The sequence below is a fragment of the Drosophila melanogaster genome, chromosome 3R (genome assembly GCF_000001215.4).
Source record: "Drosophila melanogaster chromosome 3R".
Classification (NCBI taxonomy): Eukaryota; Metazoa; Arthropoda; class Insecta; order Diptera; family Drosophilidae; genus Drosophila; species Drosophila melanogaster.
Window position 1 is genome coordinate 6703510 of NT_033777.3, and position 16967 is coordinate 6720476.

At 41.3% G+C, this 16967-nt stretch overlaps 2 protein-coding genes across 5 annotated transcripts in view, besides 1 other annotated feature; one reads left to right on the forward strand and one right to left on the reverse strand.

The window, feature by feature from the left end:
• Positions 1–574: 574 nt before the first annotated feature.
• On the forward strand, positions 575–1394 carry Ccp84Aa. The gene is made up of 2 exons (NM_141426.2): positions 575–649; positions 705–1394. Exons 1-2 carry the CDS (start codon positions 638–640, stop codon positions 1308–1310), a joined length of 618 nt encoding a protein of 205 aa, NP_649683.1. The 5' UTR covers positions 575–637; the 3' UTR covers positions 1311–1394.
• Positions 1395–2511: 1117 nt separating this feature from the next.
• Positions 2512–2549: a mobile genetic element.
• Positions 2550–4290: 1741 nt separating this feature from the next.
• pb (proboscipedia) overlaps positions 4291–16967 on the reverse strand; it is a 34264-nt gene continuing 21587 nt past the window's right edge. For 2 of the 4 annotated variants that reach the window (NM_206439.2, NM_206441.2), the window contains 6 exons: positions 8284–8426; positions 7995–8109; positions 7321–7452; positions 7092–7264; positions 6107–6864; positions 4291–5146 (listed from right to left, as the gene is read on the reverse strand). In NM_206439.2, the coding sequence (NP_996161.1) occupies positions 4699–5146; positions 6107–6864; positions 7092–7264; positions 7321–7452; positions 7995–8109; positions 8284–8426 (1769 nt within the window). In that variant the 3' untranslated portion in view covers positions 4291–4698. Of the gene's footprint in view, positions 5147–6106; positions 6865–7091; positions 7265–7320; positions 7453–7994; positions 8110–8283; positions 8442–16967 lie in introns of all 4 variants that reach the window. The other 2 variants (NM_206440.2, NM_057321.5) reach the window with 1 other exon arrangement.

Consider the following 16967-nt stretch of genomic DNA (forward strand, 5'->3'; position numbering starts at 1 on the left):
TCTGCGTTAGTGTCCTAAGGAACACAACTACTTAGCTACATCTAAATACCTAACATTCTATTTACACTCAGATAATAATTTATCAGATACACATTTAAGAGTTTGGCATTTATGGGTCTTAGAACATAAACGTTAAAAATATATTACACAATGCATTATTTTTGTACAATATATAGAAAATCGCTGCTTCATTCAAAATAAATGCCCTTTTGCGAAGTCTGTGGGAATCAAGGCCACCCACCAGACATCCACGATCCCATCCTTAAAATATCTTGGATAATCGAAACGCTATTAGCAGATGCAATCCATTCCCAACTACCAATTTTAACGTGGGCACCGCGCGAATCCGCCGAATCCTTTCTAAATAATTGGACTGCATCTCGCATTCGCAAATCCCTTCTCCTCTCTTGGTTCTCTGCCGGCGTCTCTGCCGACTTTGCCGTTGACTTCGCAGAGCGGTGACTTCGCGCTAATTTGGAGCATGATATTCAGAAGGCCAAGCGTAAGCACCTTGCTTCACCTGAGCAGAAACTGCAAGCGGGAGCTATAAAACCGCTGGCCGGCCAGAAACCGTATCATTCAGCCATCAGCACCGTTTCCGCAAAGAACTAACCCACGAATCCAAAAACCCTATAAAATGGCATTCAAGGTGAGTCCTGTGGTATCCCACCAGAACCCGTTTCTCTAACGAATATGTTCCCCAGTTTGTCTTCGCCCTCGCCTTCGTCGCCGTGGCCAGCGCCGGTTATGCCCCCATCGCCGCCCCACAGGTGTACCACGCTGCCCCAGCGGTGGCCACCTACGCCCACGCCCCCGTGGCCGTCGCCCAGAAGGTCGTGGTCAAGGCCGCCGAGGAGTACGACCCCCACCCCCAGTACCGCTTCTCCTACGGAGTCGATGACAAGCTAACCGGTGACAACAAGGGACAGGTGGAGGAGCGCGATGGAGATGTGGTACGCGGAGAGTACTCCCTGATCGACGCTGACGGCTACAAGAGGATCGTCCAGTACACCGCCGATCCCATCAACGGATTCAACGCCGTTGTCAACCGTGAGCCCCTGGTCAAGGCCGTCGCCGTTGCCCCCGTTGTGAAGACCGTCGCCGCTCCCGTTGCCCAATACGCCGCCCCTGCTGTCGCCCACTACGCTGCTCCCGCTGTGGTCAAGACCGTGGCTCCAGTTGCCCACTACGCTGCTCCTGCTGTGGTCAAGACTGTGGCCCCAGTGGCTCACTATGCTGCCCCCGCTGCATATGCCACCTATGCTGCTCCCACCCACTACGCCGCCCCCGCTGTTGCCTACCACCCCTGAGAACTGACATTCCACATTGCCCAGCTCTTTATTGTTATAGTTTTACGAACGACTTCTATATATATAAAAATATATTTCACATTTAAAAAGGTTATATCACTGTATCCTATCCAAAGGATATGTATTTCCTGGGGCTCAATTCGATTCACGAAGCAATACAATTTATTGTAATTACTTTTGCTTCGTGAGGGCTAAATTAGAGTGGCTGTGTGGCCAATTAATTGAATTAGGCTGCGACATTGAAATTCCAAATTCCAAAATTCCAAAGTTTTAAAGTCAAATTGAATTTTTTCTTTCAATCGCTCCATTCCATTGAGATATCTATGATGTTCGATTCGGGTCTGGACGTTGGCCAATCCTATCAACGAATAATAAATCATAATCAGATCGGTGTGAAATATTCATGTGTGCTTATAAAAGCAATTAACGGATATATAATATAAACGATTTTTTCGTTTGCCGGATTTCGATTTGATTTTGCTAAATGGAACTTCAGTGACCGGCTTTCCCATTCCCCTCTTTGCTCGTACCTATTACCATTAATTTTTTGTATTTAAACAATAGAATAGACTGACTACAAATAGTACACTTCCAAAAAACTCGTATAGAATCATACTAATTAGAATTATTAAATAGAAATGATGTATCTATGAAACTTGCTGTGATTGTTCAAACTTTTCAAAATGTTCAAGCAAACGCAAACAGCTTAGTTTTATGAATGAGTTCGGTTTTTTGACTGCTGAGATGCAGTGACCTTCATAAGTAACTACCATTTTGTGTAAGGTTTTGCAAATAAGTTTTTATAATAGACGTCAAAACCACGGCATTCCATTCCATTCCATTCCATAGAGTTTATCGATACCTGATCTTATGGCAATGCTTACGATAAAGTATTTTCCAGCAAATTTTTTACAATCCATCTTACCAAATCCTTTACATCTCTTAAGATTGGGCAGTCTTTTAATTTCTTTCGAGTTGTGATCAAGTCTTCTACTGATAACAGGTGAACTCTGTCCAAATGCTGGAACAGATTTTTCCTTGTTTTGGTTCTTGACATTCTTTTTCTAAGATATCGACCAGCATTTGATTATTTTAAAACATAAGTCAACTGAGACCTAAAAATCGTTGCCAAATATATTTGTATATATAACCAATTTTTCATGCAAGTTTCTCCAGATGTCCAAAGAAATAAATGAAAAACAATGATATAGGCGATTGCCTCGACTATCAGATACCCGTAACATATATGATACATTTTAAGCAATAACGATTAAACGAAATTAAAAATCATTTTCTAAATCGTGGGCGTGGCCACTTCACCTGTTACATACTTTCCAACGAATCCTGTACACCCTTGCAATTTACGAGTACAAGTATAATTATTAAAATTCTTTTCATTGAATTACTAAAATACAAGAAGCTTTTAGCTTTAACAAAATTAGTCTTTTGTTAAAAATTTTGTGTGAAGGCATTAGTTGTTTTTTCAGATCCCTGCAGTGCAATCAGGGATAAAAGAAATCTTCTTACTTAATGACGTAACTCGGAGGACTTTTAATCGTTACACTATATTGATTTCAAAGCTATGCAAAAAAACAACAATAACCATGTGATAGGAAACAGAAATTAAAAATTGGATAAAGTTTCCTTTTCAAAGCATCAACACAATTTAAAAAGAAGGATTGAAACTTGGGTGAACGTTGTGGGAAACTTGGATAAATATTGTGTACAATGTATGTATGTATAGGTTATGTAGAAATATTTGCCAGATAACAATGCTGTAAAAGTAACAGAAACACTAGTCTGATATGTGTACATATGTGGTGATGTTAATTAAATGTTATTATTCAAATGCCAAATACTTTAATAAAAGTTTAATAAAAAGGCCTAAAAAGTTGATGTCGGGAAAAAAAGTGATAGGCTTGCCCTTGGGGTTAGTCTATAACCGATTTAAAGGCTCCACGGGAGAAACACTGTGACCTAGTACAGCGGCATGGTTTAAATTTCAAAGCGATGGGATTAAAATCACCAAAATACCAAATTAAATTTAAATTAAAAAAGGTTTTGAGGTTTTGAGATAGCTGAAGTATTTCGCTCTAGCTTTGAATAAGATATTAGATTCATGTTTAACTAGTTCCAGCAATTTCAGCTTGTAGATTTGATAATGACCTAAAAGGATGAGCCTGACAAAATACAAACTCCTCAAGAGCCGTGGCCTAGACATTTTTCTTGGTAGATAATATTTATCGAAACAACGAGATCTCTCTATTACTTTCGTGCTAATTTATTATTTTAAGATTTCAGGGAGTTTACAGTGGACATAAGAACGGATTACATTACCCTTTAAAGACAAAACAAAGCATAATCTAGAGAAACTCCAAAACTTTTCAAAGCACTATCAATATATATTACTAATTCAAGGATTTAATTGTAACTCGAAATCTGGTGATCACTGTGCACTCCGTTCATCTGAGAAATATAGGAGCTTCGAATTCGAGTCGGGCAATTATAATAGATTTTAGTAACGCCTACTCGGTGCACCTATCTCGGTTGTGGTTGGTGGCTTGTTGATTTCCTTGAAGTGCAAATTAGATTGCAAATACCAACCGTAATATTGTTGCCAATGCCATTTTCTCAAAAAAAAAAAAATACATTTTTGAGCACCGACTGTAGCCAAGAAAATGTTAGCAACTTAAGTTAATGTCAACCGTCATACAACCCCAAGTCGTCTTTAGTATTCTGTAAGATTTTTTTATTGTGAAAGTTTTTTGTCTTACTTATTTTTTATTCTTTTTCCTTACAAAGATATCTATTCCATTATTTTAAGTCATATTTATAATATATATTTGTTTACTATTATGGAAAAATTTAGATCAACATACGAACATGACAAACATCAAAATAACTGAGAGTGCCTTAAGATATTAAATTAAATTTTTTTCATTGAGAAATTGCACTTGGATCCAGAGCGATCCAAACTTTTATTTATAATTTTACATAAGATTTATTGACAGTTTACGTTTTTGATTTAAGCTACTTCAGATATATACAAAAACCGAGTTTATCAAAGATAATTCAGTAATTTATAATCATTGATGTGGACTTGTGCGAAAGTCGTTTAATTTTTCTATCTATTTACAATTTTGTTGTCTGTTGTAGTTCTAATTGGAATTTTAAGATAGAGCATCATCTGACTTGAAGCCAATAGAAAATCATAACAGTTTCGATTTGATTAGACTAAAAAGAGGAATAGCTTATTATGTACAGATATGTGCTAAGGACAATGTGCTTACGACGCTACGACACTGAATAGAAATACAAGACTCACGCCCACGCGGCGAATTAGGCTAACAAATATTTACACTGGCCTCTGGCGTACTTCCTACATGAACTAACTGAGTTGGTAGTATTCCGGCGCAAAATCGTTGGCCAAGTTGCTCAGAAAGTTGAAGTCCGAGCTATTGGAGTTCTCCAGACCACTGATCGCAGCGGTCCCAGCTGCAGTGCTTCCGTTGTTTCCGAATGCCTGGCCCTGAACAGCCGGTCCCCCATTGATGGCGAATCCATGGATATGCGAGGGGGGCGGTCCAACTCCCACTCCTCCGGGAATCGCGGCAGAATTGTGGTGGGCGTGGATGGGGGCATGCGCCTGAGCCGGCACCTGCACGTGGTGGGGATGGTGTCCATGGCCGTGGGTGGCCGGAATAGGAGGTTGCTGACCCGCCTCGTAGTACCCACCACCGGTTCCGGCGGCCCCAAAGTTGTTGTAGCCCTCGCAGTTCTCCATCTGTAGGCCTAGAGCACTGTATGTCTCCCCATTTCCCAGGTGATGCATGTGCCTGTAGCGAGATAAAAAGGAGAAAGGATCAGAGCTCGTGGTCAAAATAGCAGACGTGCAGGTTATTGCATAGAGTATTTCCTTTTAAAGCAAAAACATAAAGATATATTCTTTTTGATAAAATTTAAATTATTAAAAAAATATATGTCTTGATTGTGAATATTAATAACATAAGAAAGAAAAGTTTTTTGCGTACAGTTATAAAGATTTGCCTAATGAGAAAATTACAGTTTTAAATGAGTGGCATTTTTAGATAAACCACTGAATAGTTTACATCATTTTTGAAAATTACGTTTTTCAATGGGCAAATAATCGACTTAGACGCAAAAAGATTATCGCAGGAGCATTAATAGCTGACAGAATCTGGGTGTTGTGACACCCTAAGCAAGTGGTTTGCTCTTCGGCTAACTTTTGTCGAAGACCAAAACCGTGTATGGCTTGTGTACTAGCTACGATGTCAGTGCTGGAATGTGTTTTATTTTATGGATGGTTAAGCAAAGAACAATGTCCAGAAAACTTAAAAATATATAATATTATCTCAACAAAAGTATATGAAATAAATTTGTATATTTTCGCATGCATACGATCATTAAATTTATTCAAACAAGTCTGCATAGGCGTTTAAAATGTTTTAGCCAAGTTATGCTGAAAGCGTCTGAAATTTAAATATTAAAAAACTACTTTTTTCTATCGCAAAAATAACCAAAATAAGCAAATGTTAACTTAAGACGATATATCGTTTAAAAATGTAAAACATATCGATTTAAGATTACGGCACCAGGAACTAGTCATTAAATGATTATATATCCGACTTGGAACTTGTGCATATATAAGCCCGACATTCATTGGCATTTCTATACAAAAAACTCATGTTGAACAGCGGGATCGACAGAATTAACAAAACGGCATGCTTTAAACTTGCATATAAAGCAGATATCGTGATTGATATCTTGCTACTTACTGGTGGTTAATCGCCGCTGGCTGGTGAGGCTGCTGCTGTTGGAAGACCACCGTTTGGTGTTGGTGAGCTTGAGCCTGTTGTTGAAAACTCATGTTGTCGTAGTAGGCGCCATTGTTAAAGTTGCTGGGTCCGTTGACAGGCCCCTCAAAGTCGGCCACATGGTTTTGGTGGTGCTGCTGCTGCTGGTGGTGCTGTGCGTGGTGGTGGTGCTGCTGCTGGTGGTTCAAGTACGGAGTGCCGTTGGTGTCGTTGTAGTTGTAATAGAAGTGGTCGTTCTGCTGCTGCTGTTGACTGTTTTGGTGGAAATTGGCTGAACTTGGCTTGGGACTTAGGTACTCGCCGTGCAGCGCCTGCTGCTTGTTGTGCGGATTGTGGTGCGGCGAGGCGGCGAATTCGATATCGTATTTGCCGTAGTAGTCTTGCGGCTGCTGCTGCGGCAGCTGCTGCTGTTGCGGGTGCAGTTGCTGCTGCTGCACTTGCTGCTGCTGCTTGGGACTAGGATAATAGCCTGGAAAGTAGCCGCCAGCTGGGCCGCCTCCACTCCCGTTTCCACTATTACTGTCCGAAAGGGGCGTGGGCGTGGCAATGGCATTGGCGGCACTCTGAAAGCGTTTCTTGCCGACCGCCTTGCTGGTGGGTGCATTTCCGACAGCGGAGGCATCTGAATCCCGTCGAAAACTGACCAGACTGGGAGTGGAGTTTTCATAACCAAAAGGCGAGGCTTTCGACGAGGTGGAGACCGCCTCCTTTTTGATGACCTGAAGTGTAGTATTAAACCAATTTGTTAATAAAATAAACAAGATTTTTATATATATTCTTCAAATATATATATTGAAGATTGTTAGATTGCTACCAAAATATTGTATTGTCTCCTTAGAGTTCGCACTAAAATTATCAGAAATATAATTCATTCTATTTAAGCTGTTTCATTCATATAATCCTAAGTTTTAATTAGAAACTCCATCACTATAGATGACTGACTCACCTGACCATCGTCTTTCTTCTTCACCTTTATGGGGCTGCTCTCCTCAATATCCTCGTCCAGGCTAACACTAGATGCCACACTGGAGTCGGCGCTGATCACATTTGAGGCGGATACGGTGGTGCTGCCCATCAGGTTCGAGGAGATGCCCGTTTCCAGGGACGAGTTTGGAGTCACTGGTCATTTTAAAAATATTATTAGAAATGTTACCACATTTTATAATAAAACTTACGGTTCCCAGCACTCGGGTTATTGTTGGTGGCGCTCGGCGTGTTGTTGTTGTGACCCCGGGAATTTGACGTGGAATCGGGTATATCATCGGATGGCAGTTCGCAGCCTTGACACGATTTCTTCGAATTGGAGTCTGCATTTCACGGGAGGATAGGATGAAAGCAAATCAGTAGGTATATGGCCAGGAATATTGATGATTTGTTTTCGTAAGTGGGAGACTTAGAGGAGAGCGGAGGGTCGAGAACCAACTCGGAACTCTCACGCGAAAGGGGTTAGCACGTCGAGGGTCGCCCAGCCAAAAGTCGTTCCATCCCATCCCATGCTCTGACAATGATTGATAAGCTACACCATCTCTTACTTCAGCGTAAAAGCCTCAGAAGCGAAACCATGCAAAACCGAAAAGTAAAAGTGGAACAACTTGTTGGTAGAGCCCAAGAGCAAGTTCAAATTTTGGTACAGTTTTCTTTGGACTCTGAATCCTTTTAGGGTCAACGAATTGAAAACATTATGTCTGATATTTATATTAATATGCATTAACGGTTAGTATTTCCCAATCAAATGTTTTCCTTTTCTGAATAGAATAATATAATATAATGTATAAAGCTAACCAACTCTTAAATGTTATTGTACAACCAATCATATATGTATGTATATATTTATATGTGCTTTACTTACTACTATCGGACTGATCATCGTCACCTTTGAGGCTGTCCTTGTTGTCCTCGTCGTCCGTTTTCGAGAGCGTTTGCCTCTTGTGCTTCATGCGGCGGTTTTGGAACCAAACTTTTACCTGCAACCGAGATGGGATTAGTTTGAGTTCCGATCAGGTGTGTGCAATTAAAAGAGTCAAAAGGGGGGAGGGAGCACACTGAACTACTGGCTGTGAGCAATTTGTCAGCGGAATAATGGAATTCCGCTGCCGTGTGCGAATGCAGCGGAATAAATTGCATTGTGAAGCACTCACCTGTCGCTCCGTAAGGTCCAGGCTGGCTGCTATCTCGATCCTCCTTGGGCGGCATAAATATTTATTGAAATGGAATTCCTTTTCCAGCTCCAGCAGCTGGGTATTGGTGTATGCGGTGCGGAGTCGTCGGGGCAGGCCGTTTTCTGGAACGAATTCAGCTGCAATTGAGAAATTGCATTTTGTTCGTTTAAGACTTGCGGAGTGAATGTGAATTTTATTTTTCAATTTTTCTATTTGTTCATCGAGGTTTTCCCACCAACATGTCTCCGTGCGGGCGTGGCCGTGGTACATGCGTCAACAAATTGCATTCGCGATAGGGCCCGTGCTTCGAGGGTTCCACCTTTCTATCTCCGCCCGTAACCAATCCATCAGCTCGTCAGAGGGCATAACTAATTCAGAGAAACTCGCCCAACTAGATAAGAAAACTTTCAGCTTTTTCCAGCAATCCTGCCGAAAAGTGCAGCTGATGCCGCGCCGCAAGTCGCTCGACTCAAGCGTTTTTCCTGCGCCGCTGAGTCGCGACACTCGCAGCTCGAGCGTTAAGTAATTAACAAAAACCTAATCAATCAATCAGTGAGCCAAAGACGTGCCCACAGCAGGGCACTCAAGTGGTTCGGCTACCAAACGGAAGCCTCAGCCAGCAGCTTCGGTGGAATGTACATAGCTCCCAGGGGGAGCGTGAAAAACTTAATTTGAATAGCAAAGGAAAATCTATTTTTTTTTTTTTTTGAAAAACTGGTCTTCATTTTATGGAAAATATTTCACGCCTGAATGTGTATAATATAATAAACTATATTATTATTATAAACTATATAATGAACTAACGCGACAACAGGATTTTATCCCAATGGTAAATATGTTCAAGGTTGTTGGAACGTCCTTAGTAAAGTTAAAAAGTGTTATTTCTACATATCTATATAATCAATGTTGCCGTTTGTATAACTCAGACTTAAATTTCGAGATCGTTAAGCCCAAACCAAAATATGAGGAAAACTTATCAAAATCGGGAGCCATTGAATATTCTTCGATCCAAAGCGCGATATAAAATCCTTATCGAAACTAAAAAGAACTCTAATGATAGGGATCACTAAACTGCTAGGACACAAACTCAGCGAAAATATATTTTCCCTAAATAAAACTCGCATTGAGTAGTAAAGAAATGCGCATATCATTTTAGGAAACAGGACATTTTGCTACCTTTCCCGCAGTTCAACTTCTGCCACCTTATTTGCATTGATGCGATTGCAAAATATTTTTGTATTTTTTCGCCACTTGCCTTTTGGCAACAAGCACGGCGATTCCAGCTGAACGAGCTGCGTAAACAGAGTCTCAATAGCGGCAAATGGCGAAAGGAACAGTATCCTGGCAGCAGCAGGACGAGGAGCCAGACATAGACACTGATTGAATTACAGATGCGAGCCCGAGTTCCTTCATCAATACTCGCAGAACGGATGCCATAAACACCACCTGGTGGGGCACACTCACACACACACACAGGGATTCAGGCACAGGGCCATTTCCCATTTCCCAGGACCAAGTCGCATGTACTTGTGCGAAAAGTGCCCAGATACCGATACGGAACGAAAGCATAAATTTCGCACAAAAGTTGCACCCGAAAACTGTTTACGAGCGAACTGAAACTGGAGGCAGTGGCAGCCAGAGGCAGCCAACGAAAACTGAAAAGTAAAGTGCACAAAAGCAGAAAATATGATTTCCTTTTTGGCGACGACAAGCAAAAAGATAATTTTCTAAACCCGAATCGGGCGGAGGGCGTGGCAGTGCCAGAGGGCGGTAGTCGATGGGCGGAAGGGGGGAGTGGGAAAGATGCTAGGCAGCCAAGTTGAGTGCAATTTCTGCAGCCTGGTCAAAATGGAATCCGACCAACCAACCATCCCACATCGCCAACTCCCCAAATGACAGCTGGCTGGCTTTGGCCTTTTCTAGGTGGCTTGGAAATTACAAAATGAATTTTGTTTTGTCATGGCCAGAGGGCTGGGGAGACATTGGAAATGTCATCAGCATGGATGAAATGCCGGAAAAGTCAGAATGGAAACTTATCAGCAAACTACGAGCGAAGGATACTTTGCAGCTGCCTTTGGATTAGGTTACTGGGAATGATGCTTTTCATTGGGAGGATGAGGAGGTCCAAGTCTAATTCTCGCAATCATCACTTGGTTATTATTTGCTCGTAAATCTCCTCCCTGCTCTGCGAATAAAATTAATTTCTAAGGAAAGGAAACGCTCCCGATGATTTACAGCCCTTGGCATACACCTATTAACTGCTTCAACAGCATCATTTACATGTTAACACTTAAACGCACTCGTTGTCCACCAACAGGACCTTTCTTTCGCCACCTCTTCTGCTGAAGGACTGGATTTATGTTTATATTTCGGGTTGAACTAACACCCCAAAAACACAAGCAGACACGGGACAGGAAAGAGTTTGGTCAGAAGCGGAATATTTAACGCATTTGCCGCTCTTTTGGGCTGGAATTAAAATGAGCGTAAATTTTGCAACAATTGCACAAATGGTCAAAGGCGCCAAGGATGGTCAAGTTTTTTTTGCCACAGATGCATATTATAATCAGTACACAGGAAAAAAACGGATCATTATCCACTAAATTATATCATATCTCATATGTCACCAAAAATAATGAAATGAAATTATTTTTAATTCCAAATTTCCTATAAATTAGGAATCCTATAAATCAGTGCCTCAGGAAATTCAAGTCCAATTTGCGCGTGTTTGTTCTTTCTAGTGTACTTTGCCCACCTCACCATCTAAATCATCCACTCCCCACTTACTTACATGCCAGGGAATTTGCAGAATGAATGGTACACTCGTGGCTGTTTGGCTAACGCTAACTACTCGTGAACACTTACGTAAGTAGTTGGGGATGGGCGGAATTTTTTGGGCTCGACCATCTCGACCACTTGCACATGACCGCAGTCCATAAGGATGCACATTAAGGACATTTGTGGCCGGTCAACAAGGTGGACCCGTACCAGAGCATAAGCTCAGGCCCGAACTCGAACCCGAACCCGACCTCCAGCCCGGACACCGGACTGACCAAAGGTGGCCACTGGCAAAAAATGACCTCAATTTATCTTGTAGGTTTTCGGTCGGTCTAGCCGGGGACGGGGAACTTTTGCCTTGGCTTGGCCTTAAATAATGTGAGCTCTCTGCGGTTGAGCGGCAGCGAGTTGGCTAAAACTTTAAATGCCAGGCGATCAGCTCAAGTATCTGCAAGTGCCGAGGCGGATTCAATCAAAAAGGGGGGAGACACAATAAAAACTGGGAGACAATAGCGAGGCAGCTCAGTAGCTGAAAACTCCAATCGCCAAACGCTGATGCGCGATGCAGTAGAAATTCTCATTCAGCGGCACAATAAGATACAGATACAGTCGGAGCAAGAAATGCTGGACGTGTATGTGGATGTCTTTTTGTTGCCGCGGGTGTGGGCCGACGAATGCGCAAAGAGCAGAACCATTAATCATTCCGGCCAAAGGAAGACAACAGCCAACAGACATCTGACGACGACGTCGTCTTTGGAGCAATGGAAAAAGTCAATTTCTCATGGAAACATTTTGTATCTGCATCCACTTGATATGCATTCAAACTAAACCAGCTCAGGCCAACTAAGAAGAGAGCTCTCCAAACAAATTCGTATATCTATATTTGGTTGCATAAGACTCAGCTTGAACTTATGAGGTATATTGATAAAGGATAACAAACCCCGAGCTTAGTGTCTTCAATCATTTAATTGTGAGACTGATTGACAGTTATGCGAAAAGTATAACAACACCCTGAATGGCCGGGTCCTTTCCTCGGGATTAGTTTTAATTAGCGGACATGAAAGGGTTGAAGGGTGGGTGGTCCGAGATCAGACCGCAGAGATCCCAAACCAAGCCAAGCCGAGCATCGGTGGCCAGACACACATTTCCGCTTTCTTTTCACTTGGCCCAACTTTACTTTAATGCCATTACCACCACCGAGCAAAGCTGCCATAGCCGAAAGATAAATTAGAGAAATATATTTAATGACTTTTCATGACCAGCAAATGTCAACAATACGAACATTTACACAAACAGGGAAAAGAAATTCAAAGAAACTAAACACTCAGGATTGTTGGCCAGGACAGCAGCTGAATGGGGACAGTGTTTTGCTCTGCTGGAGGTGTGAAAATTTTTGATTAATGTTGAAATATTTTACGATAATATTTTTACCTAATAGGTGGTAAGGCAGGTCAGAGATCAAGAGAATAATTCAGAGTTTAGTTTTGCTTAAATATTAATTTTGTAAGTCTAGTGAATGGGGAAGTTCGAAAATATAATATAAGGGAAGATAAGAAGTTTTTACTTATCTTATTAAATTTATGAGTTTAGGAGTCGGGGGTCTAAAAAATGTGTATAGTTGCATTGAATAATGTTAAATGGTTTTTATAAATTAATCAATAACATATTACCACTCATATTTAAAGTTCCTTAAATATAAAACCTTTTCTAGTTTACTTATTATTCGTATATTTTTTATCCGTTAGATTTTGTATCAAAAAGACATTAGGCTATGAAAAGCAGCAAAAGAAAATAGAAAATCAAACAATGATAACCATTTATAGTCTTTTTAAAAATGTTTCTTGTTTGTTTTTAATTTCTCTCAATGATTTATCCAGATTTTCTCACAATTTAAATTTTTCCGAAATTGAATGACACAGATGAGAGATGACACCCTGGGAAAAGAGATTTCGGCTAAATACTTTAAATTAAAGCGTTTTAAATTGAAAAACTTTCAGCGTGGCCCAGCAGCTTGTAAATATTTTCGATATTTGTATTATATATTGTGCTCTTTCAATACATGTGTTAGCTGCGGCGGATAGGGAAGCTGGGTGAACTGGCGCTAAAAAATGAAAAGATATTTCTCGGTTGCCATGGAAAAATGAAAGCCGTTTGGTAAAAAGTTTGTCCACCGTTTAAGCCAGGTTACCACTCCCGCTGGCTGTCATTTTGGCCTGGTGCGTTGCTCTGCTCCTGCTCCAGCTCACTTCGTCCTGCGAGCTCAAAATATGAAATCCATCAGGGATGCTAAGAGCTGTCAATCAAAATCAGCGAGGGAAACTTTTCCAGCAGCACTCCTTCTCCCTCACTCATGGGGTAAAATTTACATTTCCGTGGGGTGGAGAGTGCTCCGGGTGGGGTGGATAATGTTTTTGCATGTCTGCCAGATTGAAAGCGAATTAAAAATGGGAGCGGAAAAACTGCTTAAAGCCTCATCGCAGTCAATGGAAAATTAATGTCGATTTAAGAGTTCGCCCCGTCGGAAATTGATTTTCGTCTACACTATATATGTACCAAAACTAAACCAAGGCTCGACTCGAATGCGATTACACTGGAAGAGGCGGCCCTTCAGGTGCTGACCATACTAAGTTCCATCCGATCCGCTGTGGGATTCCCGAACAGAAGTCCGCACAATGGGCGATGGAAAGCTCTTCGGTATTCGCAAACAATGGACAAGAAAGCGTGCCGCCTTCGAGCCGTAGAAACGAGAATGATTAGTCCCCTCGGTCTCAGTTGCATGAAAAATTATTTAACGAGTGAATTGTAAGGCCCCTTGCACACACAACACACTACTCACACTGAAGCAGACCAGACAATGACAAATACCGGAGCTGAAGGCCAAAAATCAGCTTACGATCGTTTGAAGTCTGACTCTGACACCTCCTGGAGCCAACTACCAACCCAGATTCACCTCGCCATGAATGAATAATGCCCCTTAGAGATGGGTAGTTGATTACACATTTCGACGTGGTTTTCAGCGCTCACGCACCATGAATGGAGCTGGAAAAGCACTCACTGCACGTAAAATAGTTCAGTGAACATTGTATTACAACCTTGCGTTTTGGGCAACGATTTTTTTTTTTTAGTTTCCTACACACTTTGTACACACTTTGCTATCTAGGTAAGTGAGAAATTAAATTATTTCGTATTAATTGAAAATCTGAACATAAATTTGACAATTCACGAAATTTATTTTAAGTATGCCCGACACGATATCACCTATAACTGTGAATGCAGAGCAATAGGTAGCAGCAGCGCCTTCAGCAATGGCGGACTTCTAGACGAAATATACCCCTGGTTTCCTTATGATTAATCAATATTTTTTGTTTGAGTTGCAACAAAAGCGTCGCGTTGCCAAGAGCCAAAAGCCAAGTGGCAGTACCGACGGCTAAGAAGGGGCTGCATGGCCGGATGACTGAATGCTTGACTGGCTGAAAGTGCGACTGAAGAACTGAAATACTGACTGACGATGTCGCTGGCATTTCTTTTCGGCTGCCGCGTTTGACAGATCAGCGTGTGCTGACAGCTTTTGTGTCCGATCTTCTGCCACTTTTGTTGCTATATTTGTTGTTGAGCAACACTGAGCATAATTAATGATGCGCGGCATTGGGCGCTTTTGAGTTTGGCGCTGCCAATGGAGTTTCATTGTTCGATCGCATTGGTTTCACGCCACTCTGCCCATCGGATTTTATACGAGTATGAGTATGGCCTGTATCCGCGATCTCAGTTGAACCGAGCGGAGTACTGGCCTTTGATTGATCTGGCTACCGTTCATTTTCACGGTTTATTGCTGATGAGTTATTGAAAATCGAAACCAAAACAAAATTCCCAGTAGTCGAATCGGATAATAATTGACTTTATTTGGGGTGATGGTCTTAGAGAAATGAGGGAAAATCATTGGAGTCTGTAAAAAATGAATAGTATATGCTGTGATCGATGTTCTACGAAAATATTCCCAACATATAAGGATTTAAGATCTAAATAAACCTGTAATATGCTTACATAAATAGATTAAAATAAAGGATCGTAAGTTGGATCAATATTTTCATTATAATCATTTCAGTCTCCACAGCCTGGCGAAGCATCAGATTTATTCCGCTAAATCAGATTTATTTCCGCTCGATTTGAGTCACATTTAAATGCAAGTAATTCCGGCTACTGGATGCCACCCCCTCGCAATCGGATTCCCTGGCGGTCGGATAAGGAAACCGCCAACTCACGACTGGTCAGCTACCAGAAAGCCGGAGACGTTCGAGGAAATTGCCGCGTCCCTGGCAGGAAAACCCGACCTGTGGTCAGGCCGACTGCTCACCGCCTCAGGGCGCAAATGGAAAACTCGCGGGTACAAATAAATAATATAAATTTGGATTGAGGAGGGTGCGAGTGACTGGAAAAAGCGCCGAAGCTCGAGATGAAACTCCGCTTGAAACACCAAACGAAATAATGCCTCATTTTTTCTTATCGCAGCAATAAAGCTGAATAAACGCTTCATTTCCATTTGTCTCGCAAGTGAATCGCCCTTAGCCAACTTCAGAGTGGCCGCGTCACTTCTCGAGCGGGGGGATTACATCTGGAGGTGAGGAATCTGTGGGTCTCTGGCCACCCAGCCGGCTGGCCACATCACAAGGTACATTTTACTGGGAAGCCACAGGAAAAAACATTACTGGAAAAAATAAAGCAAAAACCGTTTACACGCCAACTTGGTTTTTTGCCTGCGATTTTTCCTGTTCTGAGTTCTCTCCTCCATCATCGTCGTATTCTTTTTCCACTTCTTGAAGCGGCATTTTTATCGCTTCGTAAGTTTTGCTTATTTTAAACACGAACAGCAACAACAGCTCCTAGAATAACAACAACAACCGGCGGCAAAAAATTATATTCATTGTGGAAAAAAAATAGGAAAATGAGAAAAAGCAAAAGTCACTTCCGGCACGCCAAAGGAAAACGCGAAAAGTCTGCGAGTGTAAAGAACGTGGAATGGAGACCGAGAAAAAGATGGACAACCTTATGGCGGAGTGGGGGTAGCTAGTGGCCACAACTTGAAGAATTTCCCTCATCCAATTAAGCCGAATATATGAACAAAGTCCCTATTCCAAGTACACATTATTTCGTATTATATATATTTCGTTAGCGTAAAACAAAAGTATCGTTGTATTGGACTATTATATCTGAAACTTTCGATAATTTACTTTTTACTTTGCTTAATACTTAATGTCAACTTTATTGAAAACATTATAGTGTAATGGCTAAGATTACGGCATCGAAGTTCAATTATATTATTGCACTGTTTCTTACAAAATACTTCATATTATAAATGCTTTTATATTACGCGACTGCCCGCACTACAGACTAGATTAACTAAATACTTCCTCGTCCCATTCCAGTTTTAATGGCACCTGACCAATTAACTTTGAGTATTTACATTTTGCTACTTTCAAAGCTTTCAACGCAAACCACTCAGTGTATTTGAGCCACAACAACAGAAAACTATTTAAAAATGCTATAAATCTTCAGTCGATAAAATGGCTGAGCAACTTTGTTGTCGGCTAACGCAAATTGGTTAATTGACATTGGCCGATCAACTTATACCCTAATGTATTTAGACCTCACTTGGAGTTTGAATACTCGAAAGCGTTTTAAAAAATTATATTTTAGACTCGCTAGTGCTTCTTATCATCCTATGTAATTAAAACACCCATATTTTTTTTTAAATTTTAATAAATCCACCTGCTTTTTAGTGTTCGTCTTAATCCTGCTGTCTTCAGTTTTAACTTGTCGTGCTGGCCGACCAATCAACAAGTTTTTAGTTTCGGTTGAGCCTAGCTGCTGCCACTGAACGCACAAACTTTCTG